General features: G+C 55.1%; 1 protein-coding gene across 8 annotated transcripts in view; it reads right to left on the bottom strand.

The window, feature by feature from the left end:
• Positions 1-3744: 3744 nt before the first annotated feature.
• The window catches only part of ZC3H4 (zinc finger CCCH-type containing 4), a 42865-nt gene continuing 27850 nt past the window's right edge, over positions 3745-18759 (bottom strand). For 3 of the 8 annotated variants that reach the window (XM_036833672.1, XM_036833676.1, XM_036833670.1), the window contains 4 exons: positions 12539-12903; positions 11974-12317; positions 8849-9100; positions 5648-7615 (listed from right to left, as the gene is read on the bottom strand). In XM_036833672.1, coding sequence (XP_036689567.1) covers positions 6096-7615; positions 8849-9100; positions 11974-12317; positions 12539-12903 — 2481 coding nt within the window. In that variant the 3' untranslated portion in view covers positions 5648-6095. The other 5 variants (XM_036833673.1, XM_036833675.1, XM_036833674.1 and 2 more) reach the window with 5 other exon arrangements.

Here is an 18759-nt window from a genome sequence, read left to right as displayed (position 1 = left end):
ATAGGCACCGACCATCCAAGATTACTTGGATGCAGAAGTAATCTAAGAAGGAAAGAAACCAGAAGAGTGGTTGCCCGTGGGAGGGTAAGAGCAGGGAATTACCAGGAAGGGGCATGAGGGAACTTTGTTCTCTAGATTCATAGGGGTTTGGGGTACCTAGGTGGATGCATTTCTCAAAACTCCACGAGTGGGCTTCCCTGGTGGCGCAGTGGTGGAGAATCTGCCTGCCATTGCAGGGGACATGGGTTCAAGCCCTGGTCTGGGAAGATCCCACATGCCGCGGAGCAACTAGGCCCGTGAGCCACAACTACTGAGCCTGCGCGTCTGGAGCCTGTGCTCCCAACAAGAGAGGCCGCGATAGTGAGAGGCCCGCGCACCGCGATGAAGAGTGGCCCCCGCTTGCCGCAGCTAGAGAAAGCCCTCGCACAGAAACGAAGACCCAACACAGCCATAAATAAATAAATAATAAATTAATTAATTTAAAAAAAAAAACAAAACAAACTCCACGAGTGTATATGTAAGATTTGTGCCTTTCACGATATGGCAATTCCACCTTAAAAAAAAAAGGGAACGTAAATAAATATTGAACTCTGGTTAATGATACACATGCTGCAGGATTTAGGGTTGTTCTGATGTCTGGAACTTATTTTGAAATGCATCCAAAAATATGGGACTTGCCTGGAGGTCCGGTGGTTAACACCCCGCGCTTCCACTGCAGGGAGCACGGGTTCGATCCCTGGTCAGGGAACTAAGGTCCCACATGCAAAGCAAACAAAACAAAACAAAGAAAACAAAAAAATGATGTATGGGTGGATGGAGGGATGGACAGTTGGCGATGCGGCTCAGAGCGCCACGTGCTTCCCGAGTGACGTCATCCGTTCCCGCAGCTTTGATGACCAGCTCTGTGGAGGGGCCTCTCACAGCCTGCAGCGCAGAGCTCCAGGTCCAAAGCTGCACTCAGCCCCTTCCGAGACCACCTCCTCCTCCTATGTGCCACCTCAGTAAGGAAACTGCCCTCCTCTGGGCTGCCTCAGACATCCTGTCCTGACCCCTCATCTCTGTCACCTGCCACATCTGACCCAGATACAACTCCTATGTGCGCTACTCTCTGAGTCTCAAATCCATCTGATGCCCAGCCCCTTGATCCTCCTGCTTTGTCATCCCACCAGGCTCCCCACTCGCCCTACCCCCACCCCATCTTGCCCTGGCCAACCCATGTCCTACACCTCCGCCAGATGGAACGTTCTGACTCCAGTCGTTACTTGAATACAAGCTCTTCCCTGCCCATGTCTGTAACACAGCCTTCAAGGCTCTCCAGGACCTGCCAACTTCCCAAGCCCCAGGTGCCACCTTCCTTCTCCTTGCACACCTCACCCCAGACAGTGGGTCATTCCTGCTGGAGCCCGGTGCCAAGCACAGGCTCTGGTGCAGAGAAGGTCCATGCCCCAAACACTTGAATGATGCCTGTACCGCCGCTGCAGCTTCCAACTCCTGCGCCGCCTTCTTCCTGCACGAGCCCCACGGGTGTTTGCACGTTCACCTTCCAAGCAGCCATGTGCTGGGCCCCAGGACGCTGGATCTTTGATTAGTCTAAGAACCAGATGTCAGACCTCTATTTCCCCTCTTGCCATGGACCAACGTAGGGAGGGGCACACCATCTAATCCAGCCAATGAGACCTGAAAGGAAGACTGAGGGACTTCCAGGAAGCGTTTCCTTGTTCATAGATACATAGAAAGTTTCTTTTCTGCTTCTGCACTTGGCTGGGTGAGGAGGTGAAGGCTGGAAGATGCTCTAGCCATCTTGCCATCACGAGGGGTACTGCTGCCCCAGACCAGCAGTGTGGAAAGATGGGCTGAACCTGAGTGAATTTGGAGTTAACTCTGACTTTACCAACCCTGAAACCACCCTACCTTCTTACCTAAGATGATGGACTCCTTCCTGTTTAAGGCAGCTGAGTTGGAGTTTTTTGGGTTTTTAAAAAAATACTTACTTTTGGCTGCGTCGGGTCTTAGTTCCGGCACACGGGAACTTTCTTTGCGGCACGTGGGCTTCTCTCTAGTTGCGGCACGTGGGCTTCTCTCTAGTTGTGGCACGTGGGCTCCAGAGTGTGCCGGCTCAGTATTCGTGGCGCGCAGGGCTTAGTTGCCCCGCAGCATGTGGGATCTTTGTTCCCTAACCAGGGATCGAACCTGCGTCCCCTGCATTGGGAGGCGGATTCTTAACCACTGAACCACCAGGGAAGTCCCCAAATTGGAGTTTTGAGTTACCGGTGAAATCATCCTTACTCGATGTGGATGAATTAGAAGAAATTCAAAGGCTGAACCCTGAATTTTTGACCGAGACCTAGAGCTTACCTGCTTAGACCAGCAATCAGTGTAAGGGCTGTGAGAACCCTTCTCTGAGAAATACCCAGGATCCCAATTAAAGGGCAGGACTGCTTCCCAAAGATGTCCATGTTTTTATCCCAGAACCCATGAATATGTAATTTACATGGCAAAAGTGACTCGGCATATGTGATGAAGGATCTTGAGATGGGGAGATGATCCTGGATTACCCAATCTAATCACATGGGCCTTTAAAAGCAGAGAACCTTTCCCAGCTGTGGTCAGAGAAAGATGTGACAATGGAAGAAGGGCCAGAGACATGTGATGTTGCTGGCTTTGCAGACAGAAGAGGGCCACGAGGCAAGGTGGGTGGGTGGCCTCCAGAAGCTGAAAAAAAGCACGTAAAGAGAATCTCCCTGTTCTTCCAGAAAGGCAGGCAGCCCTGGCAACCGTTACATTTTAGCCGAGTGAGACGTGTCACGCTTCTGACTTCCAGGACTGTAATGTAACAAGTTCCTGTTTTTGTTTTTTGTTCCCCCACCTCCCCGAGTTCCTGTTCTAAACCACTTGGCTTCTATAATTTATATGGCAGCCATGGAAAATTAATAGAAGCCCATTGAAACACAGAAACCAAAGCAATTCCAAAGAAGACATGGCTACCCTCCAGGCCAAGTCCTGCTCCCTTCTCACCCTCGCCGAGTGCAGCTTCCCCCGAGAAGACCCCTGGTTAACAAGTGGGTAATGTCTGAGTCCGCTGGTGCTGCTATAACAAAATACCACAGTTCTGGAGACTGGAAGTCCAAGATCAAGTGCCAGCAGATTCAGTGTCTGGTGAAGAGCCTCTTCCTGGTTCCCAGATGGCTGTCTTCTTGCCACATCTTCACACGGTGGAAGGGGCGAAGATACTCTGTGGGGTCTCTTTTATAAGGGCACTAACCCCATTCGTAAGGGTTTCATCCTCCTGACCTCATCACTTCCCAAAGGCCCCACCTCCAAACGCCACTGCATTGGGCAACTAGGTTTCAACATATAAATTTTGAGGCGGACACAAACAGGTCTACAGCAGTTTAGAGGGCTCCCGTTTCTCATCCCTAGAAGCCAGCCCAGTTGTCCTGAGTTCATCACTGGCCTCTTCTGTGATCTGTGCGGGGGAAGGACCATGCCTGTGTGGGCCATCTGTGTCCTTAAAGGCCGAGACTGGCCCGGAGCCAGAGCTCCGGCACTGTGGAATGCAGTCGTCCAGCCGCTAAGGGAAGCGAGGCTGTTGGGAGGCACCATTCCACAGTGTCATCATGAATGTCACCCTGGGACTGGCGACCGAGAAGAGACCCTGGTTTCAAGGTTTCACCCCCACCCCGTCATTTCTGGGGCAAGGGATGGTGGGGGCAGCACGGAGAAACAAGACCCACAGGCTTTTTAAAATAACTGCATCCTTTAATGGCAGTAATACAATTATTGGATTAAGAGACCACAGGAGAAAGGGCAGGTGACATTTCTGGAAGACAGATATGGAGTACAAAAAGGGGGTGGAATAGAGTCATGCGACGATCATTGTAAAAATACAGTACGTTATATACATATTTGCACCATCAACTTTCAACTCTGAAATAGTATTTACACTTTTGTTACAATCCTGGTTAGAGAACAATTTTTCTTTAAAAGCTCGGCCTGATGGCAAATGAAAATTTCGGGTGAATTCATAGTCCCATGAGGTTCTTAGGCTGAATATTCCAACAGGAGGGTTCCAGCTTCTATTTCATCCACAGATTTCAGTTTTAAAAAAGTATTTAATTTTGCTTTTATAAAAAAAATTCTCAAAAGAGGGGAAAAAAAACCCAACCACAGCCACACTGTGTATTCTTTCTTATTTTACAAACACTAAGGGCTGCAGCCCTCCGCTTCAAGGCCAACACTGGTGGCTGAAGAAAATCTCCACTGATGATTGTTTAAAACAAAACAAAAAGACACAAAGACAAACCAAACCAACCTGATCATGGCGCACTGCCTCTCCCGCCCTTGCTTCTGGCCCCAAACTCAATGGCTATTTCTCTTCTGGGGCAGGGCGTTTGGTATTGAACCCTCTTTAACCTCCTACCCCAAGGAGGTGGGAGGGGGAACCCTTTGGCTGGGACACCATGTTTCCTCATTATTAGTAAGAGTCAGGGCCCTTAAGTGAGGTGGTTGAGATGGTGGGATGAGGAGGAAAAAGGCAGGAGACAGCCGGCAAGTATTGACACACAGGCGGGAAGGAGCCCTGGCCGCACAGGCCTTGCCCAGTTCCCCTCAGGCCACGTCCACGGGGTGGGCCTCCTCTGGGGTTCTGTGGACAGGATGGGACCTCAGCCAGGGTCTTGGGGGAGGTGGGGGGAGCCTGGGCAGGCATCTATGCTCCCTTCCCGGCTCAGCCGGAGGAGGAGAGTAGGATACAGGCTTTGGGTCCCACGGCCCCTGCCCACAGTGGGGGTCCCAGTCCCTCTCCTGGAGAGGGCCCAGCAGCCCACACCCTGCCCTGGCTAGTCTCCCACCGTGTCCTCAGGCCCCCTCCTGGAAGCAGCCACAAATCCAACTCTGTACACGCCTCGAACCCATGCACCTGTCGGCTTGGAAGAAAACCAAACACACCAAAACCACGGGCCCTAAAAATATGGTGCAAGGAGGTGTGAAGAAAGCGGAGAAAGCAAAACACTTTGCCGAGAACCACCCGGGGATCCCTCCATCAGGAGCCTGGTGGCGTGGCCACGCCATGGGTCCTTGAGCTGTCCCCAGAGGGCCGGGGCCGGCTCACTGGGAGCTTTGCCTTCTGAGCCCAGGACGGAGCCCAGCACAAGGGGGAAAGGCGCGGCCGGGACAAGACGGGACGGGACGGGCTAAGCTGACGGAAAGCGCGCGCTCTGCCTCTCGCAAGCAGCTCCTGGCCACACCAGCCTTGCCGACTCCAGGTCCAGTTCTCACCCGGAGTCTTCTGTCGCAGGCTGGAGGGCGCTGGTTTGCTCTGGGATGAACTCTGGACGGAGGATGGCAAGGAGGCCGGTGTGTGAATCCAGATGAGACAGCAGTGGAAAAGGACTTTGTTTCTCCCCGCCCAGGCAGCTTCCAAAGGCTCTTTCTCTTTTCCTTCTGTCTTGACACTTTCTCACTTCCGCTGGCCCCTGAAGCGGGTCATCATGGCCTGCACACTGCAGAGGAGACGCAGAAATGCCTAGACCTGCTTCCATGCGGGTCCTGCCCACCATCTCGGCTCCGTCTCTTCTTGCTCATGCACCACAGGGTGAGCAGCGCTCAGTGCCTTCTTGACGCCTGCTGTTCCCTTTGTCCTGGGGGCGGGGGGGGGGGGTAGGATGGGGGGGGAGGGGCCAAGCTTTGCCCAGAAAACCCACCAGACTCCCAGCCACCAAACTGGGGCCCCAGCCTTTAAGGAGTCCCTGAAAATCAGGCCTGGCCAGGCCAGGCGGAGTGCCAGCTGGGGCTGAGGCCCAGGGGGACTCGCAACTGTACACATGCACATGTAGGTTTTCTCGGCGGGAGCCTAGGAGCCCCGCAGCACTGACCAGAAGTTAAAGATGGTTATATACAATTTATATGTTTCAAAGAAAGTACTACTTTAAAAAAAAAAAAGGGGGGGGAAGAAAAGAAAAAAGAATAGGAAAAAAGAAAAGAAAGAACACCCAGACCCCCTCCCCCCTCCCCCCAAGTCCCCAACTCTGGTTGCTGCCCTTAAATATTGCCCTGGGAAGGGTTGGGTGCAGGGAGCGCTCGACTCCGGCTTAACACTACTGGCAAAAGGGGGAGGCAGTGGGGTCAAAGCCTTTAAAAACATCTTTCAGGGACCCAGCGTCCTGCTCACCCTCTTGGGCCGGGCTGTTGCCAGCAAATGGGCTTCCGGAGCCCGTCTTGGGTGCCTGTTTCACGGTCCCGAAGAGGGTGGGCACTGGGAGGTTGTGCACGCCGGGCTGGGGCGGAGCGCCCTCTGCTGGCGGGGCGCCCGTGGCGGCAGCGGGGGCCGCAGCAGCCTTGGGCCGGGGCCGGTTGTAACTGTTGTACCTGTCTGTGGCCGTGGCTGCGGCCCCATCTGCCCCGGACTTCCCCGATTCAGGCTGTTCCAGGGCGGACTTGCGGACAAATGGGGGCTCCTTGGCCTTGGTGGCGGAGCTCTTGCCGTTGCCCTCAGGGCCCTTGGGCTGGGTGCCTGCATCAGCGGCCGGCTCTGCAGCTTTGCCACCCGCGTTGGGAGTCCTGGGGTCGTAGAGGCTGATGCCGCTCAGCACGCTGCTCTGCCCACTGCCGCTGCCCTGGCCCAGGCCTCCAGCTGCCAGCACGCGGGGGTCATAGGGGGCGGTGGCTGGCGGGGAGGACTCCCCACTGGGGCTGGCAGCTGGAGAGGGCGCTTCAGTGGGGCCAGGCTTGGCCGCCCGGGAGGAGGCAGCAGAGTCTGCTGGTTTCTGCAGCCGGGGGTCGGTGGGTGTCTTCCGCACTCGGGGGTCACTGGGCTTGTCACCAGGGCCAGGGGCTGCCGAGGGGCCAGTGGCATTGACAGTCTTGAGGATGCGAGAGAGGAGCTCAAAGTCAGGCAGGCTGGAGCCAGATGTGCTGGGATCTGTAGAGGTGCCTGGGCGCTGCCGGGGGTTGGGGGGGCCCGAGGTGGCGGTGCGGTGCAGCCTGGGATCCAGGGCAGGCATGGACTGCAGGGCCGCGGGGACGGGGGGCACTGCATCCTGCTTGGGGATGGGCAGGGGGATCAGGTCCTCTGGGTTCCAGAGCACAGTGCGGGCAAAGCTCGGCTTGCTCAGGGTCACGTCCTTCTTGATGTGGCTAAATTGCTGCAGCTGCGATCGCGGGTCCCGCAGTGGGTGCCCAGGGAGGGGGTCCAGGGGAATGTTCACAGCCTTCTCCCGAAGGGCCCGTTCCCCTTCCTCCTCTTCTGCAGGGGGTGGCCCAGACCCCTTGGAGCCACTGGGGCCTGCGGGGCTGGAATGAAGGCCGCCTTCGGGCTTGGGGGTGGACAGGGAGCGAGCCAGTCGAGGGTCAGAGGGTCCTGTGTCACCTGGGCCTGAACTGCTGGAAGCCTCGGCGTGGCGGGTAAGTCTGGGGTCCCGGCTGAGGCGGGGGTCAGCCAGCCGCCCTCCTGTGGGGTGTCCCTTCTGGAGGCGGGGGTCTCCCAGCCCACTGCTGCTCAGCTCCCCGACGGAAGCCTGGGGTCGGCTAGACGTCTGCTGCCTCAGGGTCTTCAGGATGGAGGTGACGCTGCTCCCACCCTCATCCTCATCACTTGAGTACCAGTTTCCAGTGTCACCTGAGAAAAAGCAGAAAGGAGCAGGGAGAGGGTGAGCGGCCGCCACATCCGCCGCGAGCCCTCGTGGACCCCATGGCAGCCCACTCCCCTGCCTCTTACCTCTCAGAACCTGTTTCTCCTCTCTTAAAACACCCCACCCCCACCACAGGACGCCACGAAGAGCCAGTGAGCTCAGGCAGGCCAAGCACCGAGCTTGGCAGGTCTCTGGCTATCATTTATGGACCTTTCCCCGCGTACCGGCACCATTCTAAGTGCTTTGTCTTATTTGTCACAAACACCCAGGATATAGCATTATCATCACGCCCATTTGACAGATGAGAAAAACAGAGGCACAGACAGTGCCATAAGATAGGGGGCGGAGCCAGGGTTGAGCTCAGACTCCGAGCCCAAGGCTCTGCCGCCACCTCCTCACCTCCTGGGCAGGTTCAGGCCCCAACATGGCAGGCCTCGCTCTGAGTGCCTGTGACCAGCTACTGCTGCCTTGGCTCTCACTGCGCTTGGGGCTCACAGACACGTGCCTCCCAGGCCCCTCAAATCGTTCCCGCGACCCAGGGCAGGGCAGTCACCAGCTGACAAGAGGCGGGGCCAGGTGGGCAGACTCAGAAGCTAGCCCACGTCCAACTTTCTAGGCAGGTGCAACCGGAGCCCCTAGGGGAGGGGGCTGTCCCCTGTTCTCACTGTCCCACTTGCTCCTCGGCTCTGGTCAGGGCCACCCATGGCCTTTGGCTTCAGGTTCTAGATACCGTTTTTATCCGCCCCCTTTCACCCCGGGGTGGATACCATCAGGTCACTGCACGGCACCATGAGACTTGGCAGCTGTGCCTGTGATTACTACTGGTTTATGTCGATGACTAGCTCTCATCTGTTGGCTTCCCGAGAACATGGTCTGGGGAAAGGGGGACGGAGAATCTCCCTACAGCCTCCTCTGTAAGGGTGCAGGGGGTGAATCCTATTGCCTGCTGTCTCCTCCAGGGACCAGCCCACCTCCCTCCTCGATGCGATCAGGGTCTCTCCCGAACCCCACGACACAGAAGGGCAGCCCCGACGTCTAATTTTCTCAGGGACGTGCAGCAGCCCCAGCAGCTCCACAGACCTGGGCAGGGGTCCTCCCCGGCCACAGGTCCCTTTCTGACACAAAACCCGAACTAGGTGCTCCCCACCTCTCCCCTGCACGGCGGCCCGGGGGGCCTGCGCCCGTCGGGGAAGGCCCCTGTCCCTGGGGGGGACACATGCCTTCCTCATTCTCCCGGTCCTGCTTGCTGCTCTCAGCCAGCCTCCTCGCTCTCTCCTCCTCCTCCTGCTGCTTCTGCTGGATCCTCAGGTACAGGGCCCTCTGGGCCGAGGGCAGGAAGTCGGGGACACCGGCGCCCGGCTTCGGCCGGCCTGGGGGCCCTCCCTCAGGGAAGCTGTCAGGCTCCAGAGGGTGCTCGGGGAAGAGGCGCTCCCCAGGCTCCCCCGGCAGCTCTTCGTAGTGCCCGTAGTCCTCTGTGGCAGGGGAGAACCGAGGGTTCATGTCGGGAAGGGCCTCACGGCACCGACTCCGACCCACCCGTGCCCTCAACTGGAAAACCACCCCCGGATGGCGATGGGTGAGAATGTGTAGCCCGTCCCTTCCTACCCTCCCCAGGAGGGGCCCCACGGAAAGCCCAGCAGCGGAGGACGGAGCAGCCAATGGGGGGCAGGGAGGGTCCCACCTAGGATGCAGCCACTGAGAATGGGGTTCACGGTGAGGTTTAGTGACATGGGCAAATGCTCATGAGGTGAAAACAGGACGGAACGTCGTACGGATGTTTGTAAAACACAAAGAAAAGGTTTTGAAAAGACAGACAGAAAACAGTCCCTCTGGGGATGAGAACAGGAGAGAGGGGCTGAGGGCTCTTTCACTTTTTACTCCACATATTTCTGATCTGTCTTCATTACTCTTGATGAGCATTAATTTTATGATTTCTTTAAATAAATAATCAATAAAGAAAAACACACCCTAATCTCTCAGCGAGCTCAGAATATGAGTTCAACCATGGTAAACAAAGACTAGTAAGGAAGAGAAGAAAACACACCACAATGTTGCTATGGCTACATGTCAACCCAGAGGCTGACGGCTGATTCCTCCTCCTCCTCCCTTGATGGGCTCCTAACTCCACAAACGTTTATGAGCGTGCTGCTGCATTTACAGGGACGGGGCGGGGGGTGTTTCTCCCATACAGCATCGAGGAAGCACACGGCGGAAGGGCTTGCCTTCATTCTCGAAGGGCGGGCAGGCACCCGGCACTAGCCACCTCCCTTCACAAACGCTACCCTACCCAAGTCAGAGCCAAAGACGAGGGGAGCACCGTGGGCAGACCTTCAACGACACGCCTGGAGACCCGTGTGCGCGCGCGCGCGTGTGTGGGTCGGAGACAAAGTCCAGTTAGCACTGTCCCACAGAACGTTCTGCAACGATGAAATATCCCCTATCTGCACCGTGAGATGTGGCTCCCCTACTGAGCAGCCAAAATGTGGCCAGCACTACCAAGAAAGTGAACCTGTAACTTAAACTAAACTTTCAGGATTAAAGTAATCAAATCTGTAAACACGTCATACACGAAGTGTATAAAGCATAAAGTGAAAGGTCACTTTCTTCTAGCCCCTGAACTTCATAACATGTGAACCTGATGGGCGAGTCTGCTCTGAGCCACACCCTGGCTCGGAGGTGAGGACACTCCTTAAACAACGGTCCCACCCAGTCCCCCCTGCACGGAATTCAAGAGTGAATTTCTTGATGGTTCTGCTCTTTTCAATATATTAAAAACAACTGAATAGTACTAAAAAGGTAGATTTCATGATATAGGCATTAGAGTGAATTACTCCAGAGATACCAACTGTTATCAGCTTGACAGACTTTCGGGTTTTCTTCCCCACCCAGACCTTTTCCATGCACATTTCATACACGTTGTTTAAAGGGGGAGGAAGCCCCCTCAGGTCACCTGCTTTTCTCACTTGAGAACATGTCACTCACCTGGCTCCCTGCCCCAAACACCTGCTCTCATGCCTCTGAACACAATTGAGATGCCAAAGACTCCCACACTGACCTCCAGCCTGGTCAGCTCCCTGACGTCTGCATGGCTGTCAAACGGGCACCTCATGCTTAACGTGGCCAAAGCAGAAGTGCTGCCCTGCCCCAACCTGGCTCGGCCTGGACACCCAGAGCGGCTCGCCGGCATCCGCCCCTGCCGCCTGGCCACGCTGGCCCGATGGCTCCACCTCCACACCTAGCCCTGCGGCTCCCTGTCCTCTCCCGGCTGCCACCCACCTCACCTCTGCCCAGGGCGACTCAAGGGCAGCCCACAAGCTCCCAAGATTCCCCTCCGGCCCCTACTCGCATCCATCGCCCTTGGGCTCCTCCACTATCTCCGTCACTCTTCTGCCGAGTCCACCTCGCCATGGCCCGCAGGGTCCTGTGTGCTGGGACTTCTCTCCCCCGTCCTCCCTTTCCAAGCCACATGGACACCTTTGTTTTCCACAAACAAGGTGACTGGCTGAGGCCTCCGCACCTGCTGCAGCTGCCACCTAAGCCAAGCCCACGACTCCCTCCCCGCCTTCACCTCGCAGACAGGCCTCCGCTGGCTGTGACGCACCCCGCCGGTCCGGCCTCCACCCGTCACCCTCACACGGTGCCCCATTTCACCGCCAGCAATGACCAATGCCGAAATGAGCTGACGCCCTTGTTTACACATTTCCTGTCGGTCTCCCTCCACTCAAATGAAGTTAAGGCAAGGACTACGTGCTTTGCTCGCTCTGACCCCACGCCTAGAAGCACGCCTGGCCCCTGGCAACAGTGACACATCTCGTCCTTGAGGGCTGCACGCCACCTCCTACTGACGCGGCACTGTCGTCCAAGCACCCGACTGTCGGACGTTTAGTTTGTTACCAACACATGTTCTCGTTTTGTAAGAAAGGAAGGAAAGGAGGAAGGAAGATGGTCAGTTGTGGGGACAGAACAAGCAGAGTCGCAAGGCAGCTCCAAGCCAAGAACCACCCCAGAAGGAGGCCGCTTTGGTTGAGGGCACCTCAGCCTGGAAGTTCAACACCATTCCACACCCGTCCCTCTAACTTCCCAAGCTCCCACTCCACACACACCAAGCAAAACTTACGGAAATTAAGTAAGTTATAGTGATGGCAATCATAACACTCCTCCTAGACTCAACAGGGTAGTGAATCCCACGTCACTGAAAACGTTCAACCACTCACGGGACAGAGATGGAGTTGGATTCATGTTTTCAAAGACTCAGACCGAGGAAGAAAAACCAGATCTTCCTGACTACATTCCACTGTGCAGACCCCAGCAGCCCCAGCTGGCCCCCACCCTGAGCCCTGCATACCTGCGTCCCCAATGAGTCCTGGTTCCATCTCCATGCCCTCTTGCTGCTGGTAAAAGTTTTCATAGAAGTTCTGGGCTGGTGGGATGGGGGGCATCATTCCAGAATGTGGGGAGTCTCCAGGACCATAGGGCATCATTGGAGGGCCACCAGGTCCCATGGGCGGGCCAGGATTCATGCCAGGGCCCATTGGCATGTCGGGGTGCATGTCCGGGTGCATGTCGGGGTGCATGTCCGGGTGCATGTCGGGGTGCATGTCGGGGTGCATCGGGGCCCCCATCGGCCCCGGGGGTCCCATATTGGGCCCGGGGCCCATCGGCCCTGGGGGTCCTCCGGGTCCAGGGAACCTGTAAGAGAAAACGGTGCCCGTGAGAGGGGCTGCAGAGGAAGGGTGGCAGCCACGTCCCTGAGAGACAGAGAGGCCTGCTCATGGTTGAGCAGCAGGGGCTCCAGACCAGGCCTCTGAGGGCTCTGGGGAGAGGCGGGGTGCTGCCTGGTCAGGCTCCAGGCCACAGGGCCCTGGCACAGAGGAGCCTGGCTGAGGCCAGAAAAGCCCCCAGGCACTCACCTCACACCCAGTTTCTCAGCCAGCTGTCCTGTGGGCCGCACCACGATCTCAAACAAGGAGGGGATCTTCTTGTTGTACATGTCCTGCTGCTGCTGCAGCTGCTGTGGGGACAGCGGCTCGTGCACGGGCATGGGCAGCTGAGGGGGGCCGGGGGCGGAGGCGGGGGGTGGGGGCGGGGGCGGGGGGCCACCCTGCATGGGCCGGCCATTCGGAGAGGTCGGGGCCGGGGGGCCAGGTGGGCGGGGCGGGGTGGGCAGGAGGCCCACGCCAGGGGGTGGTTTGGGCAGGGGGTTGATGCCCTGCTTCTTCAGCTCCTCAACTTCCTTCTCATCCTCGGCGCCTGCCTCTGCGTCATCAGCCAACATCTGCGGGCCAGAAGGACAAAACAGTGAGAGTCAGGACAGGGGAGGAGGCGGGTTGGAATGCACTCCTCCAGGGCTGAGAGCCGAATTTGCAGAGGATAACTCTTCAATACCCTGAGGCCCTTACAGCAGGGGTCCCCAACCCCCGGGGCCACGGACTGGTGCTGGTCTGTGGCCTGTTAGGAACCGGGCCGCACGGCAGGAGGTGAGCGGCAGACAAGGAAGCAAAGCTTCGTCCAGTTGCTCGCATTCCTGCCAGAGCCCGGCCTCCTGTCAGATCAGCGGGGGCGTTAGATTCTCATAGGAGCTCGAACCCTACTGTGAACTGCGCATGCGAGGGGCCTAGGCTGCACGCTCCTTATGAGACTCTAACGCCTGATGATCTGAGGTGGACGTGAGGCGGTGATGCTGGGCTGGGGAGCGGTTGCAGATACAGATTATCATTAGCAGAGAGGTCTGACTGCACAGAGACCATAATAAATCGGTTGTTTACAGGCTCATATCAAAACCCTATCAGTGAGTGGCAAGTGACAATTCAGCTGCATCTCACGGAGTAGACTGGACATAAGCAACACACTTCGGGTGTCACTGTCTCCCATCAGCCCCAGATGGGACCATCTAGTTGCAGGAAAACAAGCTCAGGGCTCCCACTGATTCTGCATTACGGTGAGTTGTATAATTATTTCATTATATATTACAATGTAATAATAACAGAAATAAAGTGCACAATAAATGCAACGCACTTGAATCACCCTGAAACCATCCCCCATCCCCAACCGGGTCCGTGGAAAAATTGTCTTCCACAACACCGGTCCCTGGTGCCAAAAAGGTTGGGGACTGCTGCCTTACAGCATCAGGCCAACGACCACAAAGCCTCTCTGGCACAAAAGTCATCACCCCATACCACTGCCACATCCCTTCTCGGTGAACAGCTGACAGGGGAGCCATTCTTATTTGGCAGCAAAATACATGCAACATACTATGTACTATTTCACCATTTTCAAGTGGACAATTCAAGGACGTTAAGTACATTCGCGATGTTGTATAACCACCATCTCTATCTAGTTCTAACACCGCCGAAGAAGACTCCATACCCATTAAGCAGTCACTCCCCATGCCCAGCTCCCTCCCAGCCCCTGGCAACCACCAATCTACTTTCTGTCTCTATGGATTTGTCTATTCTGGACATTTCATAGAAACGAAATCCTATAATATTGTGGCCTTTTGTGACTGGCTTCTTTCACTTAGCATGACATTTTCAAGGTTCATCCATGTTGTAGCTGTATCATCTATTTTATCTATTTCATGGCTGATTAATAGTTCATTGTTCTGGGCTTTCCTGATGGTGCAGTGGTTGAGAATCTGCCTGCCAATGCAGTGGACACGGGTTCAAGCCCTGGTCTGGGAATATCCCACACGCCGTGGAACAACTAATAAGCCCATGCGCCACAACTACTGAGCCTGTGCTCTAGAGCCCGCAAGCCACAACTACTGAGCCCGCGCACCACAACTACTGAAGCCCTCACACCTAGAGCCTGTGCTCCACAACAAGAGAAGCCACCGCAATGAGAAGCCCGCGCACTACGACAAAGAGTAGCCCCCGCTCACCGCAACTAGAGAAAGCCCACGTGCAGCAACAAAGAACCAACGCAGCCAAAAATAAATAAAAATAGGGCTTCCCTGGTGGCGCAGTGGTTGAGAGTTTGCCTGCCAATGCAGGGGACACGGGTTCGAGCCCTGGTCTGGGAAGATCCCACGTGCCGCGGAGCAGCTGGGCCCGTGATCCACAACTACTGAGCCTGCGCGTCTGGAGCCTGTGCTCCACAACAAGAGGGGCAGCGATAGTGAGAGGCCCGCGCACCGCGATGAAGAGTGGCCCCCGCTTGCCACAACTAGAGAAAGCCCTCGCACAGAAACGAAGACCCAACACAGCCATAAATAAATAAATAAACAAATACTTAAAAAAAAAGTAAAAGTCTATAAAAAAATTTTAAAAAAAATAAAAATAAAAATAAATTTATATAAAAAAAAGAAAGTTCATTGTTCTGTTTGAATTTTAAGGGCCCCTCACCGCACTTGCAATCAAAACCCAATCACTTACGAGGACCCACAGGGCCTGACAGCAGGGCTGGGTGTCTGGGGAGGACTTCACAGCACCCTGGAAGCTTCATTTCCTTCTATGGTGTGCGGACTCCTCCACCCTAAGCACCCAGCTCTGTTTCAGTTCTGCGGACAGCTAAGCTCTTTCCCCAGCAGGGTCCTGGCCTGGACCAGGCCTCTCCCCAGGCATTTGTTTTCCCCTCCATTCTTAATGTATGGCTCAATATCCCCCAATTGCTGGGGTCTCTTATTAAAGGTCAACTCAGAGTGACTGGCCAGGTCTCCTGTATTTACTACTGGAACACCATTAGCTCCCTTGAAAGCACTGCTAAGCTTTGTAAGATTTTACATTTAGTTGTATCTTTGTTTATACCTGGCCCAACGACTACCAACTCCACAAGGGCAAGACCCGCAGGGCCCACCACAAGGGCTGTTACAGGGTAGGTGGACAATTCCAAAGTCTGGATTCAAACAGAACGTCTCACCAGTTAGGATCCTGGGCAGAAGTTAACACTGCAGGCCTGCCTGCTTCTCTTGGAAGGCCAGCTTGCAATGTTGGCCTTTGGCTGGTGCCTGAGAACCTGGATTTCGAGAGGGTTCCCAGGATTCCCTGACTGCTAAGAGGGGCTCACTGTGTCTAAACCGTTCGTACAAACAGCATGCTTTCTGCGGAACATCCCTTTTCCTTCTGGGAGTCTGGGATTTTGGTACGTGCCAGGCAGAGGCTGCCCTCAATAAAAACCCTGGGCACTGACTGAGTCTCTACTGCACGCCCATGGTGGACAGCGTTCTACACGTTCTGTCACAACCTGAGGAGTTATACACGTCCCATGTGACTCCAGGGGGCGAGGACTCTTGGAAGCTGGTACCTGGTTTCAGCCTTTACCGCCTGCCTTTTCTCTTTGTGCATTCTGCTTTGTGTGCTCTCGCTGGAGTTAAATCTCAGACAGCTCAGCCCTGGGAGTGTCCCCAGCAAATTGTCCAACCTGGGCCCAGGTGGCCTTGGGGACCTCGGCACACACGCCTGAGTGGATCCTAACACGGGGCTCTGAGATGCCCTGGCACCTCAGCCTCAGCACTGCTCAAGGCAACTCCTCCTCCTGCTCCTCCGCCCAGGGACGGTGGTGGCGGCGTGGGTGGCGGAGGCAGGACTTCCTGGCGGGTGTCAGGCAGTTCCCAGCTTTTCTCTCTCCTAACCATCAGCAACGGTATGTGGACCCAGGGACGCAGGGTCCAAGAAGAATTTGGCTTCAAGGGGGATAGAAAACTTGGAAGTCTGATCAGTGGAAAACATCTGTCCCTTAGAGCCCTGCTACTCAAGGTGTGGTCAGAGCAGCCTCCGGTAACAGAGCCAAAGCCCTGCACTGCTAGATCCTCTCAATGGCAACGAAATGCCCTCAGGTGTAGGCAAAACCTAAGGAGGAGGTTATACCTCATTAAACAGGAACAAACTTGACCACAACTTCCTCCCCGCCCAGGGAGGGGATGCCGTGGTCCAGCCAACAAATGTGCCACACTCCCCTCGCCCCCGAGACAGGGTCACACATCTCTGTACCGCTCCGCACTCGGGAACACCCAGCCAATGGCCCCTGCGCGGGGGACAGAGGCTGAGGTGATCCTTCCACTGCCACCCCCGGCCTGGCACGGTGCTCAGCACATGGGGCCACGCAATGAACTCAATGACCAAACGAACTGAAGCACTGGCCCACAGGACAGTCCCTACGAGTGTATCGCCGGTCCCCAGGCAAGGCGGGCCCCCTCTCTCTCACACTCACCTCCCTGGGTCCCGTCACTTCCGCTTCCCCACTGTGCCCCGCAATCGGGGCTTCCACACCCATTCCACGCTGGGGAGAAGTCTCACCTCACGGCGGGCTCCCGCTCCAGGACTTCACCCCCCTCACCCCTCGCGCAGACCCCACGACACCCCGACGAGGACTCCAGCACGAAGACTCCAGCACGGGACACAGCCAGCTCCCTGCACTTATCTCTTTACCCGCCACCCCCACTGGGCCGTAAGTGCTGCCTCAAAAGCAGGGGCTGAATCGCATCAGAGCCCAGAACACTGATGCATAAGATACATAGGAGATGTCAACACCCCACCCCCACCCTGAAAAGCTGAACCCAAACCATCCAGGCAGTCCTTCAGCACATCTATCCCTAGAGACTCCCTCCCGCCCCTTCCTGGGCCTCTCTGCAGCAAGGAGCTCCCTCACACCACACAACCAGGGCCTTGCTGGGTCCCACAACCTCCCCCGCCAGGACTGATTCTGAATGATTCCCGGGTTTCCAAAAGTCAAAGGCATCCTCTCAATGGAAAAGGACGGCCACACCTGCGGATACACATAGACATGTGGGCCAAGGTTCCCTGGGCCAAGGAAATAAGCTCATGTCCATTTGTTAAACATTCTAAGCTTTGGGAATTCCCTGGTGGTCCTGTGGTTAAGACTCTGGGCATCCACTGCAGGGGGCGTGGGTTTGATCCCTGGTCGGGGAACTAAGATCCTACAGGCGAACTAAGATCCTATACGGCACGGACAAAAAAAAAAATCTAAGCTTTTGCCCCAAACTGCTAATAAATCAAATGTTCTTCAACTGGTGACTAGATAAATAATCTCAGATCATCCACACGGTGGAGTACTACTCAAGAACAAACAGTGATGAACTACCAATACTTGCAACAATGTGGATGAATTTCAAACACCTCATGCAGAATGAAAGAGGGCAGATTCAAAAGGCTATTACAGGGCTTCCCTGGTGGCGCAGCAGTTAAGAATCCGCCTGCCAATGCAGGGGACACAGGTTCGAGACCTGGTCTGGGAAGATCCCACATGCCGTGGAGCAACTAAACCCGTGCGCCACAACTACTGAGCCTGCGCTCCAGAGCCCGCGAGCCGCAACTACTGAAGCTCACATGCCACAACTACTGAAGTCCGCGTTCGCAACAAGAGAAGTCACCGCAATGAGAAGCCCGCGCACCGCAACGAAGACCCAACACAGTGAACAAATAAATTTAAAAAATATATAAATTTATAAAAAAACAAAAAACAAAAGGCTATATAAACCGCACACATGTTTAGAAGCTACATACCATATGTCTATTTATGACTTTCCTGAAAAGGCAAACTACAGGGACAGAAAACAGATCAGTGGTTTCCAGGGGCTGGAGATGGGAGAGGCACTGATTACCAAAGGGGAGGGGTTTTGGGGGTGAAAGAATGAATTTCCTCTACCTAAACTGTGAGGTGGTCACATGACTCTCTCCGTTTGTCAAAATTCACAGAACTAGGGAATTCCCTGGCGGTCCAGTGGTTAGAGCTCTGCACTTCCACTGCAGGGAGCATGGGTTCGATCCCTGGTTGGGGAACTAAGATCCTGCATGACGTCCGGAGCAGCCAAAAAAAAAACAAAAAAAAACACAGAACTAAACAGGGACACTTTTTTTTTTTTTAGACTGGATACAAACTATACCCTTGACAAACCTGACTATAAAACAGTATAGGTATAAAACAGTAACTGAAGGATTTAATGGTAAAGAACCATAATGTATGCAACTTATTTTCAAATGGCTCAAGGAAAAAAAATAAATGAGAGCAAAGTGATAAAGCAAAGGGGGCAAAATAATGCTGACAGAGGAATCTAGGTGGACGGAATTCTTTGCATTATTCTTGCCACTCGCTCTCACGTTACAGTCACTGACAGCCCCAAAGGCAAGCACATCTCAAACCTAGAGTGGATGATTGGAAGCTGATGTATCTGGAC

The sequence above is a fragment of the Balaenoptera musculus genome, chromosome 19, assembly GCF_009873245.2.
Source record: "Balaenoptera musculus isolate JJ_BM4_2016_0621 chromosome 19, mBalMus1.pri.v3, whole genome shotgun sequence".
NCBI lineage: Eukaryota > Metazoa > Chordata > Mammalia > Artiodactyla > Balaenopteridae > Balaenoptera > Balaenoptera musculus.
The sequence above is the reverse complement of the archived record's forward strand: the minus strand, read 5'-3'. Positions and strand labels throughout refer to the sequence as shown.